Raw genomic sequence first — 26036 nt, 5'->3', positions numbered from 1 at the left:
GCTACTTTAAAGACATAAAGTCCTGATGTGCAGTGGGAAATGACAAGTGAGTGTGATCATGAGGGGCCATATGGAAATGATAGACGCAGAGTATTGGAAACTTACCTTGGCGTAAACCGTCATACTCCAGAGATGGTCCCAAGGGCTGCAGAATGAGTGATCTTAACAAACTGGAATCTCAGTTTTACTCACTTTTAAAGTACATCTTGTTTCTTGACATTTGTAATAACTTTTTAAAAGGCCCAGATGTCTTCGGTAATTCCTGAGCATGAGTGCTTTTGAAATATATTGGATTTTTTTTTTTTAAAGATAGAGATGGAGGAGGAGAAAGAAAGAATGAGAGGGAGAGGGAAGAAGGCTGGGAGGCTGGGAGAAAGGGAGGCTGTGGAGACAAGAAGACTGAGAGATTGGGAGGTAGGAAGCCTGGGGAGACTGGGAGGCAGGGAGGCTGCAAAGTTGGGAGACTGGGGAGGTTGGGAGACAGGGAGGCTGGGAGGCTGGGAGGCTGGGAGGCTGGGAGGCAAAGACTGTTGAAACTGCCCTTACTTTTTTCCTTGGTGCCCCTCAGACTCTTGACGCTACTGGGAGATGTGGCCACTACCTCTCTGGGCCTTTGCTCATTCATTAAGAGTTGGGCTTGGGTGCAGTGGAAAATGACAGGCTGGGCAGATGGCCACCGTGTTATTTATCTTTCACTGACCCTGTGCTAGTCTTTGGCTACTGACATTTGGATCCTTTGTAGCTCCAGTGTCTGAAATGAGCACTGGAACCAGATGAGTCCTGGCTCACTTCCCAAGCCCAAATCTATGAACAGCCTCTGGGTCGACCATGTGAACATGTGATACCACATCAGGGCCAAGAAAGTTCCAGTGGCCAGGTGACAGGGAACACTACTCACTCTTTCTCCCAAGTCCTCCAACTGCTGGGGGCCTGGATCACCCCTCTACAGTTTGTCCTTTGTGCCTGCAAATTTGCAGCTCACTTTTGACCTTACACCTGTCCTCATGGTCCTCCCATGGAGCGGCTGCTGGAGGTGAGGCCAGTGGGAGCCAGGGAGCCAGGAGAGGAGTCTATCTTAACACTAGGGACTCAAGACACACACACACACACACACACACACACACACACACACACACACACGGCTGCTTTTGTGGGTTATATTAAAACGCACCTGCAGGCTTTCTTAGTCCTAATTATAATGTAGTTTAACAGAGTCTCTGAAGCCCTGGGAATATGAAGAGAGCCAGAAGCCCTGAATTCATGCTGCAGCTAGCTGGGGGAGCAGAGGCGGTTTCTACATGAATATGCAAATGCTCCTCTGATGGCTGCCAGAGCCCAGGTTATAGATGCAAGCTTAGAAAGGCCATGGATGGTGATCACTTTAGCGTTGTCGGCGACCCAGACACACCCTCGGGCTTTTCATAGAGATTTTTGCTCCACTATACTCTGTCTGTCCTGAGCATTCCGTTTTCGTGAAGCAAACTAGACAGAGTGTTCTCCGTGGCTGTGACAAACGGAGGGACAGGGAAGTGAAGGCCCTGCTGTGGGAAACCATCAGCAGGTCAGTGTGGTGACAGGCTCTGGGTAAATGTCACCGGGACTCTGAGGTCTTGGGTGAGCGTTCACTGCTGCATGCCTCAGAGACAGGCTATTTGTGTGTGGCAGCCTGTTGAGCGGCAGATGGGACTGTGCAGCTTGAGCTCTGATTTGCCAGAGTCTCACAGCTGGGCGAAGGAAGAATGGAGGTGACGGCCCATTTGAATACAGCTCACGACAGGAGCCATGGTTTGGGTCTCAATCATTGAAACAATCTCCCCTGGTTCCCCGAATCCAGCTACCTCATTTCCATCAGCTGTTCTGGCCCGGCCTGGGTCTCTCTCTGCCCCATCGTGAGCCTCCTGAGGTTTGTTCTTCAAGCCTCAAGGCACACAAGTGCCGCAAGCAGCTTGGAGCTCCCGAGGAGGGACAATCAATGCCATCTTCCAGGCCTAAAAGCCAGGTCTGTTAGGAGGACTCACAGTAAGGAGATTCAATGGGTCAAGACATGCAGCGAGAAGACGCTTGCTTGCTGTGTGTAGACAGGATGCCACATGACTGGCATCAGACATACTTTTTGTTGAATCTTTCTTCCCTTGAGACAGGGTCTTATTATGTAACTATTGGCCTTGAACTCTGGGCGATCCTCCTGGCTCAACCCCCTGAGTGCTGGGATTATAGATGTGAGCCACCACTGCAACCTCGGCTGCACATTTGATATGATTTTCATAGTTTGCTATTTAGCAAATACTGAAAGCATACAGGGCCCTGCAAAGGGACAAGCCTAGCTTGGATGGCAGGTGTCTGGGTTCCTGGTAGTTTTCTCTTGGTCTGAGAGCCTCCGTCCCTCCTTGTCAAGTGCCTTCTGTATGCCAAGGGGCCAGTGTAACTATCTCCTCTCATCCTGGTGCTATGAGCCTCCCACCTCAAGCTTTGACCGTCTTTCTCATTTACAACAGTTTTCTTACCTGGGTGTTGGCAGAGTCCTGATAGATTAGGCTACTAAGGCCCAGAAAGGGGTACATTTTATATTTCAAGCACCCATGGCAGGATCAAACTCAAGACTGTCTGGCTTCAAACCCATGTCCTGTAGTCTCACTTGTTTCCCAAGATGGTACCAGAAGACCAGCTTTTGGCTCCCCATCCATTCAAGGTTTGAATCTCCCAATAACTTGCATGGTTTTGATAGGGCAGAAAGCAAATCTGAGGGGAAAGAGATGTACCGGGTGGCAGTCCTGATGGAATGCATGCCCATGGTGAGACTAGGGCAAACGTGTAGTGTGGGTTGAGGCTAGCCTCCCCTTTGCACGGGTGCTACCAGCGCTGGCTGGCCCCACCAATGAGCCAAGCAGTAGCAATGAGCCTGTGGAGACCAGACCTCCATTGGGGAAGATATGAGAAGACAGGGCTGGGGGTCTTCAGGAGATGTAGGAATAGTGGCTTCCTCCCCAGCCACACCAGGTGTCAGTCATGTGACAGTGTCTCTGCTCTTCTTATCCCGTAGACATCCTGGCCACTGTCTTGCTCCTAAACTCTAGGTAGCAGGCGGCTGAACATCCAACCTCTGAGTACTCTATTTGGGAAGTAAGTTTTCACGCTCTAGAGTTAATCCAGTCATTGCAAAGGTTAGAGGCCTGGACTCCCGGCCTGCCATAAGGAATGGCCCCCAGGACAGCAGAACTCAACCACATGGTTGTCGGTGCTCAGAGAACATCTTTGAGGCTGCTTGAGTACAAGGGTGGAAACATCACTGTTGCTACTCGTAGCAAAAGGCTCTGGAGACAGAGTGTTTGGGACACCCTTTGCTTCTGTGACCCAGCTTTCTGGGAGGAACAGAAGGAAAGGTGGGGTGTCTCTGTTATGTTTTGTTTATTTGTGATAAGGTCTTCATCTGTAGTCTTGCCCACGGCTGACTTCACACTATGTAGTCTAGGCAATCCTCCTGTCTCAGCTCCCCATCCCCTAGTCTCCCTAGTGGTGGGGTTACAGGCATGCTTGACCACAAAGGACTATGGAACTTTTCACTGCTAATTTCCAAGGTACACACAAGTGTACCCTATTAATGTATCTACTCTGCACTACTGTGGGGTCCAGGCAATGTGATCTTAGCCACTACCCTTTCCACCAGGAGCAGGGTCCATGAAAGATGGTGTGGAGGACTCTAGGGAACTGTGTCCTCAGGTTGTAAGAGGCTTTGGGTGTACACAGCGGCAGACTTACACAGACTGAAGTTGTCTCCAAGCGTGCACATGGCAATCAAGAGTGATCAGACGGTCCCCAGCCATGGCCACCTTCTCCGGATCCAGGGACAAAAGATCATAGCTGTCTGGACCAAGGAACCACTCTGAGTGGAAAGTGCAAAGAGCTAGCAGACAGCGAGGAATTTCAGTCCAAATGCAGTTGAGATCACATCTTGGCTTTGTTCCCCCCAAAATGCATAGTTATTTGTATTTCAGCATAAAATCCCAACTCCTAGGGCCTGATTAACAAAGGCAGCGAGGCTCATTCCCCCAGAGGCCTGCCAGATGGAAAGCCCAGCGGAATTTCACTTTGAAGTGTTCCGTGTTATCTGGCTCATTTGCAAAAGAAATGAGCATTATGGGATGTTCAAATGTTTCCAGACATAACCAGTTGCCCCCAAGTGAGAATGAAGCTATAATCTTGCCTTCTTGTTGGGCTCAGGCAGGCTGGCACAGGGGTACACAGCTCTGTTAGCATCAGAAGGTGCCTTTTTCCCTGGTCGCCCCAGGGGGGCACCAGGAGGGGCTCTAAATAAAACCATCTTGGCTCAAGCAGTGATGGATTAGTTCCGCATCCTGTTGTGTCTGTGCCCGCCTCCCACAGCACGGGTGACCCGAGGAGTGGCTCATTTGTCATCAGCCTCATGCACAGGTGGCAAAGGTGCTCAGCCATCAGCTTCAGAGCCTCTGAGGGGTTGAGGGCACAGAGAGCTTTGGAGTTCAAATCTCTGCTCTGCTGAATTCTAGCAAGTGACCCTAGAGCCTCAGTTTCCTCTTCTGTCAAACAAGCATATTGATCGCATGGCCTGGGAAAGAGAAGGCATTAACGTGTGATTTATTTTTCAAAGATCTACATACAACAGAGTAAAGTACCTACTATGCATCTCCTGCTCCTGTCACCTCAGGCCACTTTCTTCCCTGAGGAGGAAGTGTGTCTTTGCCTGCAATATGACCTCTGTCTAGAATGCCTTTGCTTATCTAATTGGGGACAAGCTTGATCTTTTTGGCAGCAGTTCAGCTCCATAGCAAACACCAAATACGATTCGGCAGCTACAGGCCAAGTCTCTAGGCAGGCAGACAACAGGCACGAACCAGCAGCCACAGTCCAGTACTTTCTGCAAGCAGACACCAGGCAGCTGTAGTTTAATCCTGAAGAAACCATGAGGCTCTCCAACTGGCAGAAGGCAAGGCCTCAGAGGCATTAAGTTGCCTGCAGGAACCTCACAAGCAGTTCTTGGGCAAGTTTCTCTCAATGTTGAAGTTATCATAAGTTGAGCTCAGCAACACTATGTAAAGCAAGCCAATACATGTGTGTCTTTAGCGAAGAATAACGAGACAGAGCAAACCAAAGCAAAGCTCAGTGCTCATCTCCCACTGTCTGTGGGGTCATATTTATACTCCATCAGGTGACCTTTCACGTGTTTGCTATATCCAAACATCCTTTCACCTATGTGCCCTAGCAAAACAACATTTGACATAACTAATTTTCCAAAGAAACTAGAACTTTCCGCTTCATTTTGCCAAGCACAATAGGACACTACTCAGGAGGCAAACAGAAGGGTCCTGAGCTTAAGACCATATACTGAGTTCAAGCATAGTGACTACCTGTGTCTATTTGTTTCGTTTTTGTTTTTATGAGACCAGGTTTCTCTGTGTAGTCCTGGCTGTCCTGGAATCTAAACCAAACAAAACCTTCAAACATAAAAACAAGAGAAACCTCAGACACACTGGGCATGGTGGCTTTAATTCCAGAGCAAGAAGCAGTCGCGTTCCTGGTTTGAAGCCACCCTGGTCTACATAGTGAATTCCAGGCCAACTGCGACTACATTGTGAGATCCTGACTCAAAAACAAAACCCAAAATAAAACAATGACCTTCAGAGGCTCACAGACCATGCTCCAGACTATTTTCCCTCAGGAAACGATAATTCTGTCTTCTGGTGATTCTGCCCAAAACCTTCAGTGCCAGCTGGGGCTCCTGGCTCCAAATCGAAAAGGCTCTGCTTTCAGCAGGTCTCCAGACCTGAGCTCATCACTGGTAGCACCACGTTCAAGCCACCGCATTCTCTGCTTGGCACAGATATGTCCTTGCTCTTATACCAGTTGGCTTGTGTAGCATGTTGCCCAGGGTTGCACAGAGTGACCTTCTTGAGACATAAAAGAAAGCAGAGTCAGATTCCTGCCACAATAGAAAACAAAGAAAACAAAAACAAAACAAACAAACAAACAAACAAACAAACAGCAAAAAATGAAAACCACCTGAAACAAACAAAGGAAGAAAGACTTGGTGTCATTGCTTCCAGTGTCCGAGAGTTTGCTCCAGGCACCAGTAGTTGTAATGTCTGAAGAGCAGGACAGGGGGCAGCTGCTCACCTGATGACCACTACGAAACAGGGAGACCAAAGAGACACAGACCGCCCCGCCCATCAATGCCTTGTCTCCAGCAACCTACTTTCTTTAAGTAGGCCTCACCTCTTCACAGTCCATGTCAATCAATCTATCGATGAGGTCACAGCTTTCGTGATCCAATGGCTTCTCCAGGCTCAACACCGTTGCACTGAGGAACGTGTTTTGAATCTGCGAGTCTTTGGGGAACATTTATTATCCAGACTGTATCACATAACTATCTAAGGCTTGTTGCTTGGTCCAAAATCATTCAAGGTCCCCGTGATCTTTGCCAAGCCTGCCCTACCCAGCTGCTTGGGGACTGTCCAATGTCTCCTCCCCTCTGTTTGACCACACTGCTGTTCCTGCTGGCTTCCATGTGCTCTTACCTCAGGGCCACTTTTCCCTGTGGGCTCAGTCACCTCCTCCAGGTCATTGCTCAGCCTCACATCTGTTGGACCCAGCCCCCTGTACCCCACTCCCAACACCCCCTTTTCCTTACTCATCCTTCGTTCACTTTATCTTGTGGATGTGCTGTGTAATTTCTTTATCATGTTTATTGTCTGTCTCCCTCCACTGACAGCATCAGAAAGACTCTCAATAAGAGCTGGAGGGCAGGCAAGGAAAATGATGGCCAGATAGCAGCCAGGATTTCAGAGCCCCAAATGAGCCCCCGGGAAGTTCCTACAGCCACCAGCGTTGTGCCTCAATATGCCAGGTACAATGCCCCATTGCCATCAGGCCTTAGCCTAGATGCTAACAGCAAAGGAGTCTGGGAAAGCAGGCACAACAACTCACATACTTCCTCCCATTCACCCTAAGTCATCTCTAGTTTGCTTCTATTCAATAGAAAAGCTATGTGTGCACCACTTGTACTGTATTATTTTTGTTTGTTTGTTTGAGACAGTCTCATTATATAACCCCCAAGCTGGCCTTGAACTCGCTGGTTGTACTGTATTGTTTAGGGAATACTAATAAGACTTTAAAAGTTTAAATATGTTCCTTAGAGATGAAAATCTTTTTTTTTTAAATCCAAGGGTAGTTAAATATGTATGTGCAGGAGGACTGTCTATATTGGGGCCCCACTCATTGCCAGAGACAGAAATAGGACCTAGATACTGGACATCCACAGAAGAATGAGTGTCCATTATTTGGGGAGTGTAGGACCATGAAGGAAAGAGAACAATTCCAATCAAGGTGTGCTGTTGCTGTGACAGATATGACCGTGTTGTTCGGGGGAATTGTGGACACATCTGGAACAGTGAGCTGAGGACTCAGAGCCTCATGAACTGTTCCATGGGAACTTGGAAGTTAAGAATGCGAAGAGACCCACGGATAATGGAAACCTGGCGATGTTCAAGAGAGAGGCAAAGACTCTCTCAGGACTATCTGAGCCATATTTTTGTATTGAGAATCTGTAGTTATTGGCCAACCATGCTGAAGAATGAGTTGTGGTTAGTAAGATCAACATCACTGAGGTGAAATCTTCTGGGAACTCTTTCTTCAGAACGATCACAAAGAAGCTGTGGTCCAGGAGACCACATCTGGCAACAGAATTTAGCCAATAATATGTAAGACTCTCATACATGGCACTGGTTTCGAAGGCATGAAAGAGTTGGTCATAGAGAGCGGCTGACAGTTTGGCACCATGTTCAGAGATGGAGTCCCCAAAGAGAGATCACCATTGAAAGCACAGAGACTCTCACCGAGGAGACCCCACTCCTGATTCCAATTTTGCTCTACTTTGCTTTCTGTTGCTGTGATAAACACCACGGCCAAAAGTAACTTGGAAAGGGGGGAAGGGGCTTATTGGGCTTAATGTCCAATACATTTATGATAAAAAATTAATAATTCCATCCATGAGGAAATTCAGGGCAGAAATTAAGCCAGGAGCAGTCATTATAGAAGAATATTACTCACCAGCTTTTTCTTCTGAGCCATGCTCAGCCGGATTTCTTATATAACCCAGCACCATCTGCCAGGAGTGGCACCACCCGTGGTGGGCTGGGTCTTCCTACTTCAATTAGCAATCAAGAAAATGCTTCCTAGACATGCCCCCCAGGCCAGTGAGACAGAGGCAGTCCCCCAAAGGAGACTCTCTCAATCACTCTGGGCTGTGTCAAGTTGAAGCTAACTGGGAACTATAAGAATAATACAGACCATCTTCTGTTATCATAATGTAATAAGCCATAGCTATTTCTTTGAACAATTCCAGTTAAATAGGATACAAGTAGAAAATACATTAATTTTTTTTTCCTGCCAATGTCTCTTCAAATTGGTTCTTTGTAGTTCATTACCCCTCAACCCTTGGGTGAAATCTCAGGTGTGTCCCATAACTTTTCCAATCATCCTTGGATAACAGAAAAGCCTTCAATTTCTCCTGTGGGTTTAAAAAAGGAAGAAAAAAGCCGGTGAAACTCCTACATCTCCTTAGTATGCCATGTCAGTACAGTGCTGCTCCGTGGAAGCTGATGTGACAAGACAGAGCAGGTTATGAGAAGAAACATCTTTGACGGATTGTATGGACCTTTTCAAAAATTAGGAATTATTTAAGATTTGCATGCAGTTGGAAGATACATTACAGAACCGCATGGATCTTTTGCCCAGTTTCCTCAGCAACACTGAGATACAAACTTACAACCTGGGTCTTGGCATCAACAGACTCCCCCCTCCCCATCCTATATAGCTCTCCCTCTCCCCCTCCCCCTTCCCTCCCCTCCCCCTCCCCCTCCCCCCCCCCCTCTCTCTCTCTCTCTCTCTCTCTCTCTCTCTCCAAGTGTGCTTGTGCTCATCTGTATGAGTGTGTTTGGTTCTACCCATGACATCATTTTTAGGTTGGTATGTCAATCACCACAGTCCAGATACTGATGACTTCATGCCCACAGATCTCTCACATCATCTTCTTATAGCCACGCCGTATCCTCCTCCACAATGAGGTTTTATTGTTGTTGTTGTTAAGATTCATTTTTCTTTATGTGTACATGACTATGTGTGTTTTGTGTGTGTGTGTTTATGGGGTACAGGCACAGGAGTGCAGGTGCCCTTGGAGGCTAGGAGAAGGTTATCAGATCCTGCTGGAGCTGGAATTCCAGGCTGTTATGTGATGCTGAGGACTGAATTGCAATCTCTGGAAGAGCGGCTGCAACTCTTAACTACCACGACGTCACCATCTCTCCATCCCTCTAACAATGAGTTCTGACAAATCTATACGCACAGTTACAAGAGCGCTCCCACTGACCCCTACCAACAGCTCCTTTGCACCCTCTACAGGTCAGTTCCTTCCCCAACCCATTCTACAGCAAGGGATCTGCTTCTTATTACCATAGTTTTGCTTTTTTCCCCAGAATTTTGTCTACGTGCAATCAGCATAATGGTTTTAAAATCTGCTCGTGCTGTGGCCAGCATCAGTAATCTATGCCTTTCTCACTGAGCAAGTTACTCGCACAGATAGATCCCATTTCCTGTGTCCCCGGGGATCTTAAGTCTCCCTGCGTTGGGGTCTCATTGAACCTGTGGGTCGCTGCTCTAATGATCTCATCTGTTGATTTCATCACCATCTGTATCGAGTTACTGCCCATATTTTCCTACTTCTTAGACCACTGGGTAAATTTTCCCCTTGTAGGCAGGCGCTGCACGTTTTCTATGCATCACTGCTGGATTTTGTGTTCCTTTAAGTAGCACTGTGTTTTGTTTGGGAGCACAAATGGGTCAGATCCTTTCCAGGCCTCCAGACACCTTAGTTAGAGTTATGCCAGGCCCACCAGTAAGACAAAACCTTTCTGAAGATCCTCCTCCAGCCAGAATATTAGCTATTTCTTGGTGTCCCGGCCCTGTACAAGCTCCAGATCCCTTTCTGGTGGCAGAGATTGACAGCAGACGCCATTTAGCGTCTTAAAGAGGAACCCAGAGGCAGGAATAATAAAGGAAAGAGCAATAGGCCTGACTGTGTGGACCCTCTCTCCTGCGTTTCCTCTCAAATTCTTGTCAATGCATTGTTGCTTGGGGTTGATCTGGAGTCAGTTGGGAGAAGCGCAGTGGGTCCTGGAGAAGTTCAAGGCCTGTGTTTGAGCAGCGGATCCCCCACTGTGTGACCACAGAGGGAGTCCCAGCTGGGCTGGACTCACCCTTCAGAGCTGGATAATATAGAGTGGGGCACAATGTCCCCAGAGGCTTGCCAGCCGTTTACCTTTCTGGCTCAGTGTGTTTGTTTTCTTTATCCATTGGGCACCCCAGCTGCACTCCAACATAGCCTCTTAGTCCTCATTCCTATTTAAATATAATTTAGTTTTTATTTGATTTATGGACTCCACCCCAGTCGCTGAACTTCATTGGGCTGGGACAGTTTATTGATTTTCAATAATGGCAGGGCAGAAGAATAAAGAGATGACAGCAGCTCTTGGCTGCAGACCTGGGGCTGGCTGAGGGAAGCAGCATTAATCACCACTGAGGTGATCACTCAGACAGTCCCTAATGGAGCAGTGACCCTGGGACTCCACCAGCCTGGGACAGCTCTGAAGGCCACACAGCGATCATGCACCTCTGTTAGCAGGAGCTTGCAGCACTGCCTAGCTGGGCTCTCACCCCAGTCTCTCCTGCATAAGTCTCCGGCTCACTGACTCTAAGTGAAGGTGCACAGAATCTCAACAGACACAGGAGGTGGAGGAAACAGATATGGTTGCGGCTTCTCTGCCAACCAACACAGCAAGGCCGGTTGGTGTTACCTCCTGGCTTTCTTTAGTCCCTGGACATTTGTATATGAAAGAGAGATGATGCAAGTATGTCATTACACTCTTACATATGCACCTAATAAGATCAAATTACGACTTCATGTTAGGAGAGCCTGACGAAACTCTCTACCTAGAAACTAAAGGATTGTGGGAAAGCAGAATGAGTTAAAGAGTGGCTGGTCCTTACTGCTTGTTCAAGTCCCTTATCTTAGACAAACCTTACAAGAAACATCCCTAAAGCGTGATTACCACAGCTCTCTAGCCAAAAGGCGTATAGTGGAACATGTTGCTAAGGAAATGTTTTGCCACCTAAATTGCTTCTTACTCCAATGTCTGTTCCTGTAAACATGTGTAACCGTAATGGAAAATTCCACTGATGCTCAGGGGACTCAATGGACAACCCTCAGATGGTCACAGAGACAGAGGTTACGATGTGTTATCTGACCTATAAAGGGCGTAAGAAATTATGAGGAGACTGTGGACTGTTTCAGGGCATTAGCCTGGGTCCAGAGGAGTTCTCCCATTGGTTTTGGTGCATGGTTGATTCCGAGATGTTTGGAATTTCCACTCCCCCCAGGCCACATCCGAGCTCTTTCCCGGCCAGCTGCTGCTCCTTCTTTAGGCCTCAGCTTAGTTGCTGCCTCCTCTGCAAAGCCTGGTGACCTCACCAAGGTCACTAAGTCACAGGACTCAGCTTAGAGTCCTGTGCTGACCTTGTTAGGACAGTCACTGCAAGGCCACCATAGTCACAGCAGTGATGGGACAAGGTGTTGTCATGGCAACAATGGTCCATTCTCCTCCTGAGCTCCCAGCCAGGGGAGAGGGAGGAATTGTGCCTCTTTGTCCAGCCAGTGTCTTAAGTGACATACTCAAGACAGATTTGCTGAAGGGATAAAAGACAGTTTGCAGTGGGCTGGGGACGTAGCTCAGTTGTAGAGTACTTGCATAGCACATACAAAGCCCTGGGTTTGAGCCCAGCACTGCAGAAACCTATGTGGTGGCGCACACTGTAGTGCACACTCCCAGCATTCTGGAGGTGGAGGCAGGAAGATTAAAAAAAAAAAAGTTCAAGGTTATTCCCTGCTAACAGATCAAGTTGGAAGCCAGCCTGGGCTATGTAAAGCTCTCTCTAAATAAATATATAGGTAAAGCATAGTTGAAAAAGATAGATTTTCAAAGTTATTCATTGATTCAATGACTGAGTACCGCTTCCTTATCTTCTGTAAGTAAGCTGATGTTGTTGATCTCAGCCCTATCCCAGGCAACTCCTTAAGGGTGTGTGTTTGTGTGAGTGTGTGTGGGGGGGGGGGAGAGGGGGAGGGAGAAAGGGAGAGGGGGAGAGGGAGGGGAGGGAGAGAGAGAGAGGATATTCAAGCAAGGTGAGGGGACCAGCCTAAGGTCACACAGCCAGGTTTCAACCAGGCCACAGTTGGACTTGAGTCTCCAAATCCCAGTCCTGACTCCTCACTGGGGAGTATGGCTGCTCCCCTCCCTGTGGGGAGAGCATTGAACTAGACCAGCACTTCTCAGCCTTTGAAAATTGATAAATGCTCTGAACCGCAGCCCCAGGGAAATGCATATATGCACTGAAAAATTTATAGCCAAGGTCATGGGTTCGGGAACCCCTGTAAATCCTCGCTGCAGCCCCCAGCCAGCAGGCCTGGAGCTCCTGCACTGGGTAGGCCTGGCCAGCTTTCCAGCCTCTGATGATTTACTGAACAGCCGCTGACCCAGGCTTTATATGAGACACAATTCTTCAACTCCTTTTTCAAAGTCTCACCCTCACCTCTTCTGCTCCAGGAGAGTGGCATCGGGGCATCCCTGCCATGAGACCACATTAGCCCCCTGTCCCTGAGGCCCTGCCAAACTGTCCCTGTCACACTGAGTCCCTCTTCTGATTTTTTTCCCCGAGGTCTCGCTGGATGGGAAGCTGTGTGTGACAGAGGGACTGGCCCCCATTGGAGAAATGGCCAAGTTCAATCCTTAACAAATAAAGCCACTGCCATCCAGTAATTCCCAGGAGTCGTGAAAAATGTGATTTCCTTGCTGTAGCAAATAGGGAAGGTGGGAGGCTTAAGGATGTGCCTGCCTTGGCTGGTGGAAGAAACCATAACAATATAAATCAGTGCGACGGAGAAACCCCTCTCTATTCATTATCTGGGCTCGCCAGAGCTAATGTGTGTATTCACTCCAGGACCAGCCGCCCATCCCCTGGAGCGAGCTGCTCTTTTCTGAAATCCGCCAGCAATGTGGCAGCAAAGCCCCAACTTTCACTTCCCAAAGACCAGTTATTCTTTAGAGTTCAGAGTTATAAATGCCAGCCATATACTAGTCTGATCTGGGGGCGTCAAGAGGCAGATCCTGGAGGTGCTGGTGAGGGGGTGGACCCCCTCTAGCTGTGGGTGGGGAAACACTAGAAGATGAGAGGAGCTTAAAGCTGATGGAGAGGGGTCAGAGGAAAGTCTAAGAAGTAATCTCTGGTTGACCTACTCTTTCCAGGGTATAATGACGACTGATCCACTAAAACTATATGCAGACAGGACACTACACCATATCTGTAGGCAGGCATGTCTACTGAGGTATGAGGCAAACTAGGAGAAGCTGCTGGGTGAAACTTCTTGGACTCTTTAAGCAGAATACTAAGCTGTTGTTTCTTCCCCCTCTCCTTTCTCTTATTTCTTCTCATCTAGAATGCAGACAGGATGGCTGGCACTGCAGCTGCTTTCATGCAACCGCAGGGGAAAGCAAGAGAACCTACACTCTGACGTGCTTGTGGTGCCAAGTCAATGCCAGACACTGTCTGCACCTGGGTTGACCATGTGAGAAAAATCACCGCAAGGAGCAAGTGGGAAAGTTACATAGGCAAATGGATGGGTAAGTCTGTTGCTCTACACAACTAAAAACACAAGGTGACAGAGGACATGGGGTTGGACAAGACGTCGCAGAGAGCAGGTGACTTAGGGTTTTACTGCTGTGAAGAGACACCATGATCAAGGCAAGTCTTATAAAGGAAAACATCTAATTGGAGCTAGCTTATAGGTTCAGAGGTTCAGTCCATTATCATCAAGGCAGGAACATGGAAGCATCTAGGCAGGCATGGTCCAGGAGGAGCTGAGAGTTCTACATCTTCATCTAAAGGCTGCTAGCAGAATACTGACTGGCAGGCAGCTAAGAGTAGGGTCACAGTGACATGCCTACTCCAACAAGGCCACACCTCCAAATAGTGCTACTTCCTGGGCCAGATATATACAAACCATCACAACGGATTAGAGAGGAAGTATGTGATCATAGAGATAGATGATAGATAGTTGTGATTCATATAGACAGGTGATACAGCTGGATGATACACAAATAATGGGTGGATGGATGAATGGATTGATGGATGGATGGATGGATGGATGGACAGAGAGTCTTGGGAATGCTGGCTTTCAAGGGGTAGGCTGATAACTAGGAGCCGCAGAGAGGGAACATCCAGAGAAAATGGAGGGTACCTGGAGAGCAGAGTCCTGGGAGCCAGCAGATGTGGGAGCAGCAAGTGATCACTAATACACCCAACAGAAAGGACCAGTGGTGTCACTAAGAAAGGGAGTTGGTAGTGATCCTGATGAGGACTGAGAAGAACATTGCCAAGTGTCAAGGCTAGTCTGCCAAGGCTCCACTTGCACCCTCCAGCTTCTCCCTGCTTGACACAGGCTCTGAAAGTCTGTGTGGAATCTGGGACAGTGGGCAGAGAGTACCTTCTTCCCAGGGCATGGTCACTGGGCACAAACCTGCATGTACCTCTCCCTGCTCCCCACCTCTTAAGTCTCTCTGTTGGCCTTGAGCCTTGCCTGCTCTATGGGTGTATGGCTTGGTATTCAGCACCGGCTACCCCTGGGTTCCCTGGGCCTCGGCCATCTTGCTCAAGAGGTGAAAGACAGAGAACATCTGAAACTCTCAGGCCTTCCTGCGTATGAGATGGAGCGGGACAGAAGGCTGTGACCCTGATGACCTTGTTCCTGTGTATGAGATGGACTCCAGATCCACTGGACTTCAAAGTCCAATGGGGAACCTTGCTTAGGCCTGGCTTTTAGAAAATGCCTCGGAGGTTGGCCAGCTGCCCACGATTGCTGGCTCTGAGAGGAGAACCAGGAGTTTGGTCCCCCATCCCCCAAATTGGGTACTCTGTCATGTATAAAAGCAGATTTTTTTTTCTCAAGAGGTAAAACATCTGGAATTGCATAGCACAGACAGAAACTAAAAGGCCGGGTTACATGTTTGACACATGCTCTCTGGTTTTAATGACGGCACTCCTCACGGCTCTGGTTTCTCGTGTTTCCCCTGGGAGGTGCTGTTGATTTTTCTGTCTTGTTTAACCCACTAGGATCGCTGGCGATGGATGATCTTCTGGAGCTTGAACAAATGCCCCAGGAAGGTTCCAGATCTCACAGATTCCAGGTCACAAAAGTATGCTTCTAAAAATAGTATCTGGTCTTACCCTTGAAGCACAGGCATCCTCTCTCTACGCAGCTCTGCAGCTCTCTTGCAAAGGACAGAGCACAAAGTACTGGGGACTTCTGCTCAAGGGCAAATGATGGACAGGAAATGCAGTCACCGTAACAATGCTGAGGAGAGAGCAGGGAACTCTGGCCAGCATCAGAAGGTGGGCTCAGCCAGCGGTTACCAAAGGTCGGCAGCCTACCTGTCTGGGAGTCAGTACACTCCAGCTGTAACCGGCCACTCATGGTCCTGTTCCCTGTTGAGTTTCTTGCCTTCAGTGGACATTAGTCACTTCTATCAAATACACCTGGGAGGTGCCAGACCTTCTCTGCACCCGGAGTTCAGAGCCAACTTGGACTGAAAACTACAGGGATGTGAGCCACCAGACTCCTTGCACAAGGACTCGCTCCTCTCACATCCAGATGGATAGATAGCCTATGGGTTCAGTGAGCAGCTTGGAGGACTCTTCCCTGCAGGACCACAGTCCTCTGTCTTCTTGCCCATTTCATTGAGAACTGGAAGGGTAATTCATCAGGACCTGACACCCAATGGGGAAACATACTCCCTGTGTCTTTTCCCCAAGGCTTGAGCCTCTGAAGGCCAAAGATGGAGGAGGACTCCTTGCCTTTCTTTAGCTCCAGAGACAACAACAGAGGCCAGGCATGCATGTGTGGAAGACAATTTGCAGTAGTCAGTTCTTTCCTTCTACCATGTGGGTTCCAAGGATTGAACTCAAGTGAGTTTAACCAGGCTTGGCAGGAAGTGCCTTTACGTGATAAATCCTGCCAGTTCCCAAAATTCTGTATCTTGCATGTGAGCACGCATAGCTTTGTACTTATGAGAAATTGTAGCTGTGGCTATATGAACACTGCATATCTGTACCCATGTTCACATATAGTGCTTGAGCATTCGAGCCTATTCTGTGCGTGTGTTGTACAGGTGTATACATCTCTGTGTGTGCCTTCTCTGTGTGTGTGTAGCTTATGCTGTCTCACAAGGAGGGAGCCTTGCTCCCCTGCACTCAGGCCAGGGGGTGATTAAGAAGTCTGGGATTTCCATCTAACAGGCTGCCGAGCTATGGAAATGGCAGAGCCAAACCTGAAAGACAGATGAGTTCATTTCCAGCTTTTGCTGTGAATCGGTGGTTCCTGGAATGGCTAATGGCCCAGAGAAGCAACATTTGCATCTAGCAGAGAGAGAGAGAGCCGCCTCAAGAGGCACAGCTGAGGGGTGATTTAGAACAGCTATTTGGGAATGTCTACCATTTTCCAATAATGCTTGAGAAATCGCTTCTCCCGAGAAGACAAATTTCAAGTGGGCCTGGGGGCTGGAGAGGATGTAGGTTCCCCGAGGCTGAGCAGCCATGGGCCTTGGAAAAAGCCCAGGACTCTGACCACCTCTAGGCAGATCCACTGCATCTATTGATTGTCTGCTGCCTCCCCTTACCCGCTCCATGCAGGTGGCTGTCTCCTCCTTCCCTCCCTCCCTCCCTCCCTCCCCCAGGGTCACCCCCCCAACATCTATCTGATGAAATTAGTATTTGGAATACAATAAAGTGATTAGTTCACTTGACTGTGACAAACATATTTAATCTTGGCCGATCAATAGTGTCAGAAAACCGGTGCTATTAGTTAAATTATCCTTTGGTCAGAAAAGCAAACGGTTTAATTGAAGCCGGCAAGCTAGCTGGGCTTTGGCTCAGTCAAGGCACTTGCTCCGTTGTGGATTTCGAGAACTCTGACTTGAACTCCAGTAGCCTGCTTTCTGTTCATACACGACCGTGGAGAAACCGCCTCGTGCCTCAGTTTCTCCATCTTTCAGAGTAGTGAGAGATTAAGAAGAGAGACTCCAGAGCCCAGCTGACTGTGCCCCGGGGATTGAACACCTGTGCACCTCAGTCCCTCATCTGAGAAATGGGCTGTTGATCCTAGTGTCCAGAGGCCCTGGAGAGGCAGGCGGGAGAAGCTCATCCTGGGTTCTTGTCTTGGTCCTTCCATGTCATTGTCTGGCCACTTTGACCTCTCTGAGGCTTAGTCCCCTCGTTGCAAATTCAGAAGTAAGATGCGGTGGCTGTGAACGCCCTAGGAGTCTGGATGCTCCCTGGCCTCTGAGTCTGACATCTCACTCATGATGGGGGTTCCTGTGTATGAGATGGAGTGGGACAGAAAGCTGTGACCCTGATGACATTGGGAAGACTGACTTGAGACCATGGTTTGGAATATTGCAAGCAAGAAGGTTGGCTTTAGGGAGCCATGTTTTCTGGCTATGAAATGGCATCAGTGCCATCCCCTTTTAGATCATGGAGGCTTCCTGATACACACTGGGGCTAGTCCTGTTAGGGTGAGAAGGATTCTCCTTCTTTCTCTCCCTCTATCCCTCCCTCCCTTCCTGAGGTTCGCTATGGACCCTTTTCTGAGGCTGACCTTGTCGTGAGAACAGAAGCACAGGCACTATCAGTCCCAGTTTCACCCTCTGGGACTCGCCAACTCCAATATAATAGTTTCCTGTGGCAACTCCAACAAATCACCATAAACCCAGGGACTTAAAACAATACAGAAGTATTATCAATAGTCCTGTTAGTCAGCTGTCCAATATGGGGTTTCCTGGGCTTAAGATATTGATAGGATGGAGGCCCTTACTGGAGAAGGTAGGAGAAATTCACTCCCTTGTTTTTCCAGCCTCTAAAAGTTGCCAGCATCCCTTGGCTTGTGGTCCGGTACTACGAGGATTCCTGTGAGAAACCGGGCCAGCCGAAAGTCTCAGAGTGGACTCTCTGTCACAATAGTCTTAACCTAATTGTATCTGTAAAATCCTTGCTGTGTGCTTAGTGCCCAGTAATCTCTTAAGGGTTTATGTGTCAGTAGCTTGGCTCCTAGTGTGGCCAAGCTATGGAGTGGGACTCCATAGGTGGTTGTCAGGTTGTTTGACACATCAGACTTAGATGTAATTAAGGTGGTTCTCATGGGACCCAGGGGTTGTTACAAAAGAACACAATGTTCCCTCTCAGTCTCTCTCTGGCTCCCTGACTTACCTGTGGTCACTTGTAATACCATCTGCCTTGAGGTACTTTCCCAGAGCCAGGTCAGTGCCAGTGGAATGCCCCTGAACCCCAAAACTCTGAGCTAAATAAACCTCTTCTTGTTTTTCTTTTTTCCTCTTCTTTATCTCTCTCTCTCTTTCTTTCTTTTTTCTTTCTTTCTTCTCTCTCTCTCTCTCTCTCTCTCTCTCTCTCTCTCTCTTTTATAAATTAAATTTAAAAACATTTTTTGAGACAGAATTTCTCTGTGTAGCCCTGGTTCTCTTGGAACTTGCTTTGTAGACCAGGCTGGCCTTGAATTCACAGAGATTCCCCCTCCCTCTGCCTCCAGAGTGCTCAGATTAAAGGTGTGTGCCACTGTGCCTGGCTGCCCTTCTCTTCATATATTACTCAGACTCAAGAATTTTGTTATATTGACAGAAAACAGACTAATATATATGGTAACATATTTACAGCTTCAAGGTAGACATCTTAAAGTGGAAGGGTTTTTTTTTCTGCCTACCACAGGTATAATATCTCAAAATGAAATAAAAGATTTAAGAATAACTGTCCTAGAAAGCTACCAAGAGTGGTCCTTGAAGCATGAGCAGGAATTGGCTCAGAGAGGTGGGAGAACATTCCAGACAACAAGAATAGACATAAAGGTCTGGGTTTTCCAGGTGGTGGAGTAACTACCAGATGAGAGAGAGGTGGAGGCCAGTACAATGGTGTGTGTGTGTGTGTGTGTGTGTGTGTGTGTGCCTATGGGTCTATGTCTCTGTGTGTGTATCTACTGTGTGTGTATCTATGTGTCTATGTATCTGTGTGTGTGTGTTGCTGTGTGCTTGTGTGTGTGAGAATCTGTGTGTGTGTGAGCGTGGTCTCTGTGTGTATCTATGTTTGTTTGTGCCTCTCTCTATATGTCCCTGTGTGTGTGTGGTCTGTGTGTCTATATGTATATTTGTATGTGTGTGTGTTTCTATGTGTATGTGTCTCTGTGTGTGTCTCTGCGTGTGTTTGTGTGTGTGTTGGGGGGGTCTCTGTGTGTATCTATGTGTCTATGAGTTTCTCTGTGTGTGTGTGTGCCTGTGTGTCTCTCTCTGTGTGTTGCTGTGTGTTTGTGTATATATATATCTATGTGTCTGTATCTCTCTGTGTGTGTCTTGCTGCCATGCTTATCACAACAGGCTCCCAGGCACTGAGAGGAGGGAAGGCACACCATCCAGGGTGCACTATGGTGAAGCAAAACCCTCTTGGTGCTCTTGGTCTCTGATGTCATCGCTGGGTCTGAAGCACCTTTTGACAGACAGCTCATGTGGGAGGTCCTAAGGCAGACCCCAACTCTAGGACCTAGGGTGGACATTGCCAGCCTTGCTTGGAAAGGATTGTAGGACTTCCCAGACTTAGACCAGCCCTTCAGTGGCCTCCTCCCATCAGAAGCAAGCCCCCAGGCTGTGCAGTCACTGTCTCCCTCTCAGCCTGGTTATTGAGTCTGAGCTCTGCCACTATTGCTCCCCCCTCTCCCCATCTCAATTGTGTACCCCTGCCCTTCAGCACTTGGGAGTCCTGTGGCCGTCTCTTGACCTCCCTGAGTAAAGATGGGTATTTGAGAGGGAGGCTGGCAATTAACACCTTTCCAGTCCCCTATGCTCGGCTCTCTTCTCTTCCAATTACTTCAGTCAGAACCCACCTGCTCTTGAAAGGGGTGACCAATTATCAGGAATGAGTGTGAACGAACGCAGCCGGCTTCATTACCTGGCTGGCTCTGCTCCTCCCAGGCAGAGGATCAAGGAGAGAAATGGTGTCCTGAGAGCCCTTCAGCCCAGACTAGGAAGAAGGCTTGTTCTGTACTGTCACCAGAGTGAGGCAGGGACCTGTCACCAGAGTGAGGCAGAGTGTTCTTCATATATTCTGTTTCTGGAAACTACTGTGTCTAGATATTTGCTTGCATTTCTTCTCAATGTATTTCTAAAAACAAAACAAAACAAAACAAAACAAAACAAAACAAAACAAAACAAAACAAAACAAAAAAAACAGTGACTGTTGCTCTTCTGACTTGATGGTTGTCATTTGCAGGCGCAAGTTCCAGTTTTGCCATTTTTTTTTCCCCTCTCAGAACTTGAGTTGGTGGAGGGGTTTGTGAAAGACAGGCAGGGAGGCAGGACTGGCTGGTAACGAGGTTTCCCACTCCTTTGCCATGCCAGGTACAGGTTCTGATCCTCAAATCGATGACCGGCAATCACTACAGGGGTTGGGATACAGGTCCAGCACACATTCCCACACCATAGATGGCCAGAGATCACAGAGCTACTGCAGGCCAGGGGGGCCCACCATGATGGGGGATGGGTGGACAGGAAGTGGCTCTGAGGCCTTCCCCTGCCGCTTTCCATGCATCTTGTGAGCCTGGAGACCATGGGTAGCTTCCCTCCTAACCACAGTGAGCCTGGAGGGCCTGCCAGGAGGGGTGCAGCTGTGAGCCTGCATCAGAGGAACAGCATGATTGCCTTGCTTGTGCATCCTCTGACTGCAGGGGGGAGGGGTGAAGATAGAAGAAGGGGCTCTCCCAAGGACCAGCTTGGGCGGCTGGCAGCCCAGGAAACAGGAAAATAAAACTCACTACCAGCCACCTGCCAGTGGCTTCCTGTGGGTGCAAGAATTATGGGTGATTTATATTCTGGTCTGCTGTTTCGTTTGTGGGGAATGGAGTTTCACTCTATAGCCCTGGCTTGGCCTAGAACTCTCTGTGTAGACAATGTTGGCTAGCCTTGAACTTGTGTCTTCCTGCCTCTAAGTGCTGGGATTACGAGTGACTCGGTGCACCTGGCTATTCTGTTCCTTCAGATCAGATCTTTTGTAGAGTTTCTCTAATAAATCAATAGAACCCAACAGGAAAGCGACCACAGTCAATGGATGTCCCCTATCATCTCCAGTGGCCACACACTGCCCTCAGGGTAAACACAAAAACCCTCCCATTTTTCTTCTCTCCCTCTCCTTCCCTTTCTTCTTTTCTTCTTTTTTCTCTTAAGGCAGGTTCTTGCTGTGTTTCTGAAACTTATCATGTAGCCAAGGCTAGCCTTGAATTCACTATAGTCCTTTTGTTTCATCTTCCTAAAGCCTGAGGTTAGAGGCACGTACCACTCTGTCTGACTCCTTGGAGTAGGGATGGGCTATCTCCGAACCCATGGTCCCTTTAACACTCGAGTCTGAAGTGCCCCTTCTAGACAGCTGTTCCTTCTTGCTCAAGTCTGATGTGGCCCTTGGTCATGTGGCAATGCCCATATTTACATCTGTCTCTACAGCCAGTCTAGAAGTGCCACAGAGCAAGGACTGGGCCTGTCATAGAGCTCTGGCTCAAGCTGATGTTCATTAATTGTTGGCTAACTAAACTTGGGACAATATAGGCTCCTTCCTTGTTTGAGGTGGTCTTACCTGCAAATGATCCGATTGGAGTGGGGATATGGCAGATCATTTCTAGGGTGTTGATAGGCCCCCTAGGCCCCTGTGCTGATGATCAGGCAGGCTTGAGGGACACCTTGAGACAGGCATGGTGGTCTTGAAGCAGGTCGTGCATCCTCCTCCGGTAGCTACTGTGGACCGCCACACATCACGGCTCCAAGGCCTCAGCTTTGCTCTCCATTTGAACCTTCCACCTCTGGGAGTCCGGAAGGCTCTTGAGAGCACATAGGGTAGAGCTGGATATGGAAGGGTTTGTGAGGCATGTCTCATAGGCTCACCCAGTTCTGGAAAGGATAAGACATGCCAGGAGACTATGTTAGTTGGTTTGGCATCCTTCTGTGGAATACCCAAGATGAGCAGTTTATAAAAGGGTATGGTTTATTTGGCTAACAGTTTTGGGCTTGCCTCTGTGGCCCCTCGCTTGGATGCCTAGGATGAGGCTATGTGCCATAGTTGGTGGGGTGATGGTGCAGAGCTGTGCACATGATGGCCTGAACACGAAGGAGAAAAGTGGCCATGTTTCACAGTCCCCTGGGAAGGCGCACCCTAATGACCTAAAACTTTCCAATAAGTCCCATCTCTAAGGTCCTACCATCTCTCAGTAACACTTTGCCAGAGACCAAGTCTTAACACTGGAGCCCTAGAGAACACACTACAACACACTCCTACCCAGTGCGTGATATACTAAACCTCTTAGGCCATGGTCCACTGCAAGAGGTTTCTCCACAGACTGCTTACTTGCTTTCTTGTCTTGTTTTTGTTTTGTTTTTTAAACAGAGTCTCATGAAGCCCAGGCTCAAAATCACTATGTATCTGAGCTGGCCTTGAACTCCTGATCTGCCTGCTTCTGTTTCCCAAGTGTTACGGTCACAAGCAGGTGCCACCAAGCCTGGTTCTCCACGGATTTCTCCTGCTCCCTCTTGGAAGCTAGGGATTGAACCCAGAGTCTTGAGAATGCTGTGCAATATTCTACCACCTGAGCTACAACCCGAAGCCCTCTCCTACTTTGTTCTCCCTTAAAGGATTGAGAGCATCTCGCTCGTTCCAGAGCATGGGGCAGATTTGCTTACTGTCCTATGGAATAAAGATAATATCTCAGTTCTGGGGCATCGGTAGCTCTGCTTGCTAGCTATTAGAAAAGGTTTGGGTTATTTTTATACCCACCTTCTGTCAGGGTAATGAACTCCCACAGGCTCATGTGTTTGAACACTTGGCCCTTAACGGGTGGTGCTATCTGGGGAGTTTGCAGCTGCTTTAGAATATGAAGTCTAACCAACCCAGGGGACATAGGTCATCAGGAGTTGGCATTGGGGGTTCTAGCCTGACTCTGATTCCTGTCCCTTCCCTGGTTGGTGCCATGTAGCAAGCTGCTGTTTCATGCTCCCAACACCACAGAGCAAACCCTTTGCCATACTTCTCCCACTATGATGGGTTCTTATCTAAAACTATCAGCTAAACCTCTCCCTTTTAGGTTTTTCCTGCCATTTATTAGGTCCCAGTGAGGTAAAGGCAATTTCATACCACTGAGCACGCCACACCACCAGGCTGCCCCAGCACCGGGCTGCCCTCCCATCATCACCTCTGAGGACTGGGAGGAGGAAGTGGTGTGAGCAGGAGGCTCATGCTACTCTTTTCTTGGTAAATGTTTTTTGTCTGATGCAAAAGTCTAGGTTATTCTAGAGGCATCCATGAAACCATGGCAGGAACTTACTGGCTTCCAAAATTAGCAAAACTCAGACCCTCTATAGCTCTTGACAGGGCTAAATTATTTTTAAGCTTTTCAGCTTCATTTTGCTGCAGCTGCTGTTTTTGTTGTGTATGTGGAAATCAGAGGGCAATTCTGTGGAGTTGCTTCTCTCCCCTTCTCTCCAACTTTCTAAACAGGTTCCAGGATTGAATTCAGGGTGTGAGACTTGCACAGCAAATGCGCTTACATGCTGGGCCATCTCACTCTCTCTTTGGGTCTAAACTCAAAGGAGAGATTGAATTCCATATAATCAGGCTTTTGAGGCTGGGCTTGGTGGAACATGCATTTAATCCATTCAAACCCAGTGTTTGGGAGGCGTACCTCTATGAGTTCAAAGCCAACCTGGTCCACATAGACAGTTTCAGGTCAGTCTGAGCTACATAAAAAGACCATGTCTCAAACAAAACAACAAAATAAGAACTAAAATAAAATCAGCTCTCTCTCTCTCTCTCTCTCTCTCTCTCTCTCTCTCTCTCTCTCTCTGTGTGTGTGTGTGTGTGTGTGTTTTAGAAACCTAGGAACAGGGTTGGATTCCCTTACATATGCCACATCATAGACTCCTCTACATGAGGCATATTTTGCAGAAGGGAAACTGAGGCTCAGTGAGAGAAAGAGATCTGCCCAGCACATACTGAGTTAGAAGCCCACACTATTCTCAGTCCTTTATCTCCCTCCTGGGTCCAAGCTATGCAGGGATTCTGAACAGTCATGGGAAGCCCATTCTCTAACAAGAATCTTGGAAGCCATAAGTGTCTCTAGAGCAGTCATCCTTCCCAGTCCAGACAATACAGCAAGCCATGTTCTTGAGTAGCAGTCCAGGCAGGCATCATCCCTAAGGGAGGACTTGATGACTCTCCTTCCTGGGCTGATTCAGATGAGATTGGGGAGGTCCTGCAAGCGTGGAGTTTGAGAATTGCTGGAAAGTGCAGATTCTGAAAGCTAGACAATACTGTGAGTCAGACAACAAATAAGAGCTGCAGACCTACTATGTGCCAGACATTGTTCTGAGCACCAGGGCATGAAGAAGACAGAAAGAGGCTCTGCTCCAACAATGCCACAGATGCCAAACAGATACATCTATAGGAACCAGTGATGATGAAGGCAGACATGCAAATACATAAATAGCAACAGACTAAAGAAAGTAGGTGTGGGGGGTTGGATAAAAAATGGCCCCCATGGGCTCATAGGGAGTGGCACTATTAGAAAAGGTGACCTTGTTGGGGTAGGCGTAGCCTCGTTAAAGAAAGTATATCATTGGGGGGTGGCTTTGATGTCTCAGATGTAGTGACAATTTTGAAATTTTGTTTTCTTTAAAAAATACAGCAATATTATAAGAATATGCTTTTGTTTTAATCCCAGGTGTAGGGTTATGGGGTTGCTTTGGATTGTTCAAAGCAGCTGACCCTGATTTGCCTCGTGCTCTATCAGAGGAGTGGTTCTGCCAGCAGCAGATATTTTCTGCAATTGTGTGGAAAATCTGGAATTCTGGGAACTTTTCAGAAAGCATATAAATAAATGCTAGGGCCTGGGGGGGCGGGGCAGTGGCTGTCATTGCTGTTTGTTAGTGTTTGTGTTCAAAGAAGAAACAAAAGGAAAGAAATTAGATTCAAGGATCTCTCCCTTTCCCCCTCCCTCTCCCTTCCCCTCCCCCTCTCTCTCCCTCTCCTTCTCCCCTCCCCCCTCCCGTCCCCCCTCAATCTCTCTCTCTTTCCTCTATCTGTTCTCTCCTAATATTTAGTGATACCAACAAAACCAGGGGGTGAAGAGTGGGAAAAAGAAGAACCTACAAAGTAGCCAAGAGCAGCTGGTCAAGCCAGGCCCATTGTCTTGCTGTCTTCCTGCTGCCTGGTAATCCAGATGTAGAACTCTCAGCTCCTTCTCCAGCATCATGTCCACCTGCATGCTGCCATGCTTCCTGCCATGATGACAATGGACTCAACCTCTGAAAAGCAAGCCCCAATTAAATGTTCCCTTAGAAGAATTGCTGTGGTCATAGTTGTCTCTCCACAGCAATAGAAACACTAACTATGGCAGGTTGGGGAAGATGAGGACGTCCAGAAAGATCTTTGTGAAGAGAACAAATTAGATCTGGTGGAAAGATGAAGGAAACCAGGAGAGATATAAGGGACAGCACTGCAGCAGGACGAACTTCCAAGGCAAAGGCCCTGGGACAGATGTGCAGGAATTTTCAGAGTTACCGGGTAACTAGAGGAGGAACCAGGTAAGTCTGGTAGATGACAGAAGGCCCTTCCACTGCGACCACCAAGGTCTCGGACCAGGCACTTTATCCACAAATTTGAATATCTACAGTATAAGGTTAGTGACAGCTTCCCTAGGGAGATCCTCTGTCATCATAGCATGTCAGCCCATAGGCCTCATGGGTCTAGGGAGACCCTGAGTGTAGCCCAGTACAAACTCAACTTACTTAAACTCACACTGTGAAGTGTGTGTG

At 48.1% G+C, this 26036-nt stretch overlaps 1 protein-coding gene and 1 long non-coding RNA gene across 3 annotated transcripts in view; one reads left to right on the top strand and one right to left on the bottom strand.

Moving 5' to 3' along the window:
- Nucleotides 1-342: 342 nt before the first annotated feature.
- Nucleotides 343-16871, top strand: Gm31563. 2 transcript variants are annotated; one of them, XR_881227.1, is made up of 4 exons: nt 343-414; nt 9183-9429; nt 13577-13760; nt 15250-16871. It is a non-coding gene; the product is annotated as a predicted gene, 31563 (long non-coding RNA). The 2 variants fall into 2 exon arrangements; XR_390534.2 differs by lacking the exon at nt 9183-9429 and having other exon boundaries at nt 351-414.
- A 66-nt stretch (nt 16872-16937) lies between these two features.
- Gm829 (predicted gene 829) overlaps nt 16938-26036 on the bottom strand; it is a 40118-nt gene continuing 31019 nt past the window's right edge. The window contains exons 2-3 of the mRNA NM_001033412.3: nt 21811-22121; nt 16938-17505 (exon numbers count right to left, since the gene is read on the bottom strand). Of these exons, the coding sequence (NP_001028584.1) occupies nt 21853-22121 (269 nt within the window). The 3' untranslated portion in view covers nt 16938-17505; nt 21811-21852. The remainder of the gene's footprint in view (nt 17506-21810; nt 22122-26036) is intronic.

The sequence above is a fragment of the Mus musculus genome, chromosome 4 (genome assembly GCF_000001635.26).
Source record: "Mus musculus strain C57BL/6J chromosome 4, GRCm38.p6 C57BL/6J".
Taxonomy (NCBI): Eukaryota; Metazoa; Chordata; class Mammalia; order Rodentia; family Muridae; genus Mus; species Mus musculus.
Note: the sequence above shows the minus strand (reverse complement) of the source record. Positions and strands in the feature narration are given on the sequence as shown.